At 40.3% G+C, this 8,199-nt stretch overlaps 1 protein-coding gene across 1 annotated transcript in view; it reads left to right on the top strand.

The window, feature by feature from the left end:
* Positions 1 to 470: 470 nt before the first annotated feature.
* LOC103472510 (DNA-binding protein SATB1-like) overlaps positions 471 to 8,199 on the top strand; it is a 25,675-nt gene continuing 17,946 nt past the window's right edge. The window contains 5 exon segments of the mRNA XM_017307655.1: positions 471 to 957; positions 3,562 to 3,779; positions 3,916 to 4,092; positions 4,202 to 4,328; positions 7,585 to 7,708. Coding sequence (XP_017163144.1) covers positions 3,578 to 3,779; positions 3,916 to 4,092; positions 4,202 to 4,328; positions 7,585 to 7,708 — 630 coding nt within the window. The 5' untranslated portion in view covers positions 471 to 957; positions 3,562 to 3,577.

The following is an 8,199-nucleotide window of genomic DNA, read 5'->3' as shown; positions in this document are numbered from 1 at the left end:
TATATATATATATATGTGTGTGTGTGTGTTTGGGAATCCAACAGTAGTTTATACGTATTTTCACGATAAATATTTGGTAATGAGCTCTAAGCCTTTGGGGGTTGGAAGGCAACATTACTTAACGCTACTCCCAATCAGAAGAAAAATGTTGGTGACAAAAACAAAAACAACTTCAACATTTAAGTCTGCCAGATTAAGATTTAATAAGCTTTTAAAAGTTAAAGAAATAAAAAAAAATCCACGTTGCCCTGCTGCGGTTTGTTACCGTGGAGGGTTCCAACACCCTAAAGACAATGAGCAGAGCGTGAACAGCATGCAGCAGAAAATAATAAATAGATTTATGCGCAAATGTCACATTTAATACAGTTACGGCGCGCGCGCGTGAATTCATTATTACACCATATGTTAATGCAGCTGCTTCTGTGTAATTCCGAGTGTGTGTGTGTGTGTGTGTGTGTGTTGAAGTGGGGTGGGGGCAGTGGGTCTCTTCCTCTCTTTCTTTCTCCGCGTATTCGCGCTTTGAAGTAAACCAACAACTACTGTCCTGGAGTCAGCGGGTGTGGAGCCTTGAGCGTGGTAGGTCGGTAGGTAGGTAGGTAGGTCGGAGGAACCTTGCAGTGCATTGTTCCCTTTTCTGCAGCCTGATGCAGGGAGATAGAGCAAGTCCCGGTGATCTGGATGGGTGACGGGAGGTCGTTCTGAACTTGTACCGAACCCAATTTACCGTTCAACCGAGGAGCAAAGCGGCACCGGGGGGGAAACATTCGATGTTAAACCGGGGAATATTCGATTCAAAAGAAAGGAAAAGGGACCCATGAGGAGGAGAGTGCACCGGGGAGACGCGAGTCTGCTCCTCAGCTGAAGATCGGTGGAAGCGACCGAAACACATGGACAGAGATGATTTCTGCGGGAGCGGGTTGTTGATGAGCGATCGGACCTCGGGTCGTGCACAAACAGGTTGGTTTGACTTCGATCAAACTTCATCTGACGCCAACAATCGGAGCTCGTCGAGATGCGAAATATTGAACTCAATTTACTGTCGGGTTGTGCACAGCGACGCGCCTGGTGGTGACGCCTGGGTGTATTACTGGAAACTTAGCCGGACTTTAGTCGGATGCAGCGGCTTTTCTAAAAGCCGAATGAAGGTCATAACCTTTAGTATAAAGGACGCGTTCCGGAGGAAAAAAAAGATAGTTAGACGTGTCTATAGTATAAGGTAAATGAATTCAAATTTACTATTCATTCAATGCATTACTTGGTTGACGATCTCTAAACTCTCAATGCTGCAGAGAAACCCAATGAATTCAAATCAGTAATTCTATAGTTTGTCTTTTTCCCCCAAATCATTTCTTACTTCCCAGTTTATTTTGCATTTATTATAGGAAAAAGTACTAGGTGTTTAGTGTCTGTGGTTGAAAGTATTTGTATTCTAAAATACAAATCTTTTCAAATAAAAAATAAAATAATTCAAGAAGGGAAAATAAACATCAAAACACAGTCAAATTAAATATGATCAGAGACACACAAGCTATGTATTTGTATGGGAAAAATTCCCACTCGGCTACAGCAAACATTTGGAGGAAGCTGCTCTGGTCATAGCAGACCAATGTTGAGCTTCTGGACCAAATGCAAAAATACTAAATATGGGGAAAAGCTAACACCTTACATAAAACACGGAGGCGGCAGGTTCTTGCACTCGGAATGCGTTTCATCTGCAGGGATAGGGATGCTGGTCAGAGTTGATGGGAAGATGGATGAAGGTAAACACATGTAAGAAGATGAAATGTGAGGAGCTGCAAAAGACTTGAAACGGTGACGACACAGGAAAACAGTCCTAAATATTCAGCTTTGCTAGAGCACATTCATGGCTTAGAGTAGTCCAACCAAAGTCCAGATGTAAATCCAAGTGAGAATTATTTGTGGCTAAACCCGACAGCTGATGCTTAGATGATGTCCTTTTCGGTCTCACCAAGTTTGGCCCATTTTACAAAGAAGACTAGGCACAAATTTCACTCTCCAGGTGTTTGAGTCTAATAGAAAAGATAAAAGATTTGTATAACCCACCTTGATCACCTTAGCACAATGTTTGGTATCGGTTCGGTTCTAAATCCTGGTTTCATCACCACTCGTTTTTACTTTCCCTGTTTAGATTTAAATTGGTATGAGAACTTACAAGACCATAGAAAACACTTCCTTTATCCTTCTGAGAGATGAAGCATAAACTCATCAATTTTAATTGGGCGAAGTTTGATCTCTTGATTCTTAAACCTGTCTTTAAGAATCACTGTGCAGAGTGGAGTGTGGGTTTTCAGATGCTGGCTGTTTTATGTTGGTCGTGTGTGCTTCTTTTGTTTAGGTAATCAGTCAATAGACACATTTTTATTAGTATTACAGAACTATTCCAATTTTGGGGATTAGCTCTCGTTTTTTTTTATCCTGCCTTCCTGATTTTTTTTTTCTTTATAAGTTTCTCGGTGGGAAGGAAACAGTTCCATCCCTGTTTCCTTCCCACAAGTTTTATGAGGCTCATTGATTTTTACATTAAAATAATTAAACAGAGTGTAACCTTGCTACAAGACTCTGGTCATCTTTGCACTAGCTTGAAATACAGCTGTAGGTAACGCAGTGGACAGCTGACTCCAGAGCTGAAATCGTATTACGCATGAAGGCAACCATATATAAACTCTGGGCTGAGCTCACTCCTGGCAGACAGAGAAATGGACAACAGGGAAATCTTGTTCTTTGGGAAGATTGGTCCACTTTATCGAGGTTTTTTTTATCTGTGCCAGTGGGTGGCGGCTGCTATGCCCCATTATTGTAAAAGTCAAACGTATTCCATACTACTTGCAGCTAAAGCATGGACTCAAACATAAGGAGAGTTTCAGAAGCAAGAACAAACCTATTGTACAGCTGAATATGAACCTCTTTCCAAGGTTTTTCCGTATGTAAGTCTGGATATGTCTCTTTGTTTCAGGATGCATTTGCAAGCTGTAGTCAACCTTTCTTGAAGCTGCTTTTGGAGCAATTGCTTCTTCCTCTCAGAGTGGCCTTTTAGCCCACGTTGGTTCAGAACAGCTGACTGTAAATTACTCAACTCTCTTGCCAGCTTCACTCAGCAGAACCACAACATTTGATGCTCCTTGTATGTACAGAACACTTTCATCTCTGGAGCACAAAACACATCTTTTTCCTGAAAAATAGTTGTTTGTTGCAATTCACATTTAGCTACACATTTCTTTTCCAGATACGGCAGCATAACTTTTGATTGTCTTATGATTGAGATGTGTGTGTGTGTGTATGTGTGTGTGTGTGTGCGTGGGTGCCTGTGCGCGCATGTGCGTGTGTTTTTAAACATCCACAGATGCAATTTCATTTTACTCAGTACTTACTTACTGCACTTACTAATCAGAAGCTTCCAAAGTATATTGTATATCACCTCTTGACAATGCGTGTATCCTGAATCAACATAAAAAAAATAAAAAATCTGAAGAATACACAGCTTTTTGAGCACCAAGAACGCTGAATTACATTCATTCTGATGTTCAAACATCTCTGTCTCAGAAGTGTGAAACCACAGATGGATCCACTGTGTGATGGAATCAAGAAAACCGAGTTCAGTGATCTGGCTGCAAACTCTCGGCCCCCTCCAGCTAAGATGGCTCGGCTGGAGCAACACAACGCGGGACCCTCAACCCCAGAAAGGACGAGGCCAGGGAGTCCTTTGCCTAACAGTCCCTGCCCAACCCAGAAACCCACCACAGCAAGTTGGCACTCCAAAGGTACCTGGTCACAAATGACGAAAACTGTCCAAATCTTTTATGGACAGTTTTAAGTCCATAAAAACATAAAATCGAGCTTATTCCTCTGAAAGTTCACAAACGTCTTACGGCACGTACTGTGCTTCTGGTACCCCAGGAACCCTGCTGCCCGTGTTCTGTGTGGTGGAGCATCAGGAAAGTTCTGTGGAAGCAGAGAGGAGAGACGAGCACGCTGAGTTCGTGTTGATCAAACGGGATCTGCTGTTTAATCAGCTGACAGAAATGGCCCTGCTGGCGCTGGGGTACTCCCACAGCTCTGTGGCGCAGGCTAAAGGTAAGCAGTACACACAGACACACGCACAGAGAGCACAGGCACATTGGTACAATTTTAATTTTCTTTTTCTTTTCTTTTTTTTGTTGTTGTCGCGTGTATGAGTGTGTAGGTCTGATCCAAGTCGGCAGGTGGAACCCAGTGCCTCTGTCCTCTGTGACTAATACTCCTTATGCGACAGTGGCTGATATGCTGCATGATGTTCACCATGTTGTTACGCTGAAGATCCAGCTTAACAGGTAGGTAATGAAGTTACATTATTCTATGAGCTATTTTTATCTGCAGCTATGGACAGACACTTACTCCTTGCCCCTTACTTTGAAGTCACTACGAGTATAAAATAAGTAAATAAATAAATAAATCATCCAGTTTTAACAAGCGGAAGCCATCACCAAACGTTGCGGATTCCTATAAATCAACTGGAAATGTAAAAGTCATGTTTTATACAGATTTTATACGCACGGTATCAGAATCAGCGTCATTCGCTAAGTTTGCGCACGTAATCAAGGAATTTGATTACTGCTTTGCTCTCAGTAAAGACGTTTAGATATACAGTAAGTATATAAATATATTCAAACTCAAAGTCTTTTTATATGAAAGAGGAAGACATGGTTGAATTAGTGAAAATATACATAGTATCAATTTGTGCTGCAGTGCCTGCCGGGAGGTGAACATCGAAACATTGTCTGTCCATGACATGCGAGTTCTGCAGAGATGCTAGATCCCGTTTTCTGACTCTAGTCTTGTACGAGTTCTGGAAGGAGGGAAGGTCAGCCCTGATGATGCTCTCTTGCAGACCTGATTTGTTCATTCAGTCCTGTTTTGTGACTGAGCCGAGCCGCACAGTGACGGGTGTGGACAGGACCTGCTGAATAATGCCAGTTTAGAGCAGAAAACACCTGTTGTGAAACAGTATGTTTGGTTTGGTTATTAATAAGTGGCAAAGGCAATTATTAACAAAGTCAGCAATTTTAATCATCATTACCAAGTCGGGGCGCTGCCTGATTATCGGGGAATAATAGCCAAATACCTTTCAGTCTTTCAGTTTTTGTTCTATGAGTATTTGCCTGGTGAGGTGTGGCGCTATAGAACAATAGATGAAGAATCAAGTTCAGCGCTGATGTTCTGAAACAGTAAGCCCTGCACACGTCTACAGTATGAAGACAGACACCTTCTCTTCAGATATGACAAAATACAAAAGAAGGTATTAACAAAATGCTACAACCTTCAGTTAAAATGCTTAATTCAACCCTCTGCCTAATCTAGTAACTCCTAACTAAACTAAATTAAAAACTGAAGGGTAATAAACTTCCAAAAGTAAAACAGCAAAGGGAACAAAAGAGACTAAACCTAATAAACAGTTTAGCTTTTATCCATTAGCAACTGAGATAATTGGCACAACAGCTTGTTTTTAGTAAGAAAGCAGGAAAAACTACAAATTAAATGGAAGTAGAGTCAACAAAATAGTTTTGTTTGTGTATTTTGCCATGCTATAGCAGGCTAAAGATTCCTAGAAACCCATGGGGGAGTCGCAACCCAAGTGAACAATTCTCTCTAGATATTTACGGGGCCGAACCATTTTCATGCTCGAGCCGTCGTACTCAGCCAAACACAGCCCTGCATTTCTAATCTGTACTCAGGCGCCGAACAGAGCTGGAATCAGAAGGTCAGAGGACAGATGTTGGATAAAAAAAGAAAAAGAAAAAAAAAAAAACAAAAAGACACAACTGATATTATGCTCATAAAATATCCGGTTATGAGAACCCATAAAATGTCAGGCATTACCATCTCCAAAAGAGCCAGATGCTGAATCCCAGAAAATGTCATTATTTACTAGTGTGTCCAAGACAGCCTGTGAGGCGTAATTCACCAGCTACGCTTTCGGCTTCCATTTACACATACCTTTCCAGTAATCAGGGTGGAGGCTGTTTGGTTTTTGTACCTTTTTACTCTTTCTTCAGACTCTCCAACATTGATTTCCAAGTGGAAAGCGATAGTTTTGTCTGTGTGCTGACTTTTAAAAGTACTGATTTAAGCAGCCGTTCCTGCCCCCTGTGTATCTCCTTGAACTCCTGAATAGGCTTTGTTTCACTACACTTTATCCCCTGCTGCCAGTGTGCCTTTTTATAACTTTTTTTTTATTTACTTCAACTCCAACCTTTCTGTGAAAGGCCAGTTTCCTTAGCAATGACCTTTTATGGTTTACCCTCCTTGTGTAACGTGTGTCGGTGACTGCTGGACAGCTATTAAGTCAGCAGGCTTCTCCATGGTTGTGTTTGGCTATATGGGATGACATCTCTGCATAAATGTCCTTTTTTTTTTTTTTTTTTTTGCTTTGAATAATATTTTTATTTTCTGAGAAATCAAATTTCATTATTTCATTAGCTCTAAGCCATCATTATTTTAATACAAATAAACACTAGAAATATGTTGCTGTATGTGTAATGAATATGTATGAGTTTTACTTTTTGGATTGAATTACTGAAGCAAGCAAATTAACATTTGATGAAATACAGATTTATTGAGATGCTCTTTTAGTTAAAGACTACGTAAAACTTGGCATTAGAGTCGCTGTTGAATTGACAAAAAAATTAAGTGAGAATTAAGAAGCATTTCCCTCGGTTCTTAGAGCTTGCTAAGAATAATACAGTTATAAAACAGCAATGCCAAAACACAAACTGTACAAATATGTCATATATTTTTCTGTGAATACTTAAATTAATGTTTGGTGGTTGTTTAATATTAGGGTATCTTACCAAAAAAGAGAAAAATAAATGAAGACTATGTTGATGGACATACAATAGTTGATACAGGACATTATTGGAAGACATTTTAGCAGGGTTGTTGTTTTTTATTTGTTTGTTTGTTTGTTTTAGCTTTTCCGTACTCCAATTTGGAAAAGACTGATTTGTCTAAGGTGTAAAAAAAAAGAAAAAAAGAAAAAAAAAATCTCTAATTTACGGTAAAATACTGACAGATGATGTTGCCAGTAAGATCTTTAGTTCAGAGTCCTGAAGGAAAGTGACAAAACAATAAGATATGAATACAAAGGGAACTAAGCAAGAGACAAAATGAGAATCTAAGCAAATGCACAGCGGACAAAACACAAGAAGGAGTTACGCAACACCCTTAAAATTTTCTAGCGCTAACTACTGTTAGCATAGCAAGTGGACATCAGCAGGTTTTGCTCAGTTTATATAATCAAACCATCAGAAAGAGCAGATACAGACTTTGATGATGTTCCTCACATGGCAGTGTTATTGGACATTAAAGTCAGCTTGTCAACTTTCTTTGTTGAAATTTTGAATCAGTGTTTCTTCTTGAATCAAATTGAACATTGTGTTTCTTTTTTTAAGTGTTTGTCTTCACACTTTTTAAGGGTTAATTTCAAACCCTTGATGTTTTCTTTCTACCTGCCTACAGTACAAACTGCCTACCTACAGTGCACTAAAAACATTTTAGTGTTTTTCTTCTTTTTCTTTCTTTTTTTTAAAGTTGTCCCAAACTGGAAGACCTGCCACCAGAGCAGTGGAGCATCTCCAATGTGAGAAATGCTCTGAAGGAGCTTCTTAAGGACATGAATCAGAGTTCCTTGGCCAAAGAGTGTCCACTTTCCCAGGTACGACGCACGAAACTCACACCTTAACTAATCACAAACGGTTAAAAACGGCTAAAATAAAAGTCATTTGCGCAGCTCTTGATTTGCTAAATCATAAAAGGACCTCTTATTAAAAACATACATGAGTCACGCGCACAAGCCAAACACAAAAGAAAAGGACAAACACGAAAGGAATATGCATGTGTTGCCCTTGGCCTTCATGTTTCTGTGTGTTTGCCAGGCTGTGTTCATAAGCTCGTATGTGGTCCAATAAATTTGCAGGAAGTCGAGATGCTGGGGTTGATAAGGTGTGGGGGCAGGGTGCAGGAGAGAGAAACGGATAAAGGAAGATGGCTATCTCTTAAAAAGCCATACCGCCCAGGCTGCTGCCTGTCTCTGTCTACTGACTGGAGGCCAGTCTGTCTGTCTGTCTGTCTGTCTGTCTGTCTGTCTGTCTGTCTGTCTGTCTGTCTGTCTGTCTGTCTGTCTGTCTGTCTGTCTGTCTGTCTGTC

The sequence above is a fragment of the Poecilia reticulata genome, linkage group LG11 (genome assembly GCF_000633615.1).
Source record: "Poecilia reticulata strain Guanapo linkage group LG11, Guppy_female_1.0+MT, whole genome shotgun sequence".
Classification (NCBI taxonomy): Eukaryota; Metazoa; Chordata; class Actinopteri; order Cyprinodontiformes; family Poeciliidae; genus Poecilia; species Poecilia reticulata.
This window is presented reverse-complemented; position numbering and strand designations above follow the sequence as displayed.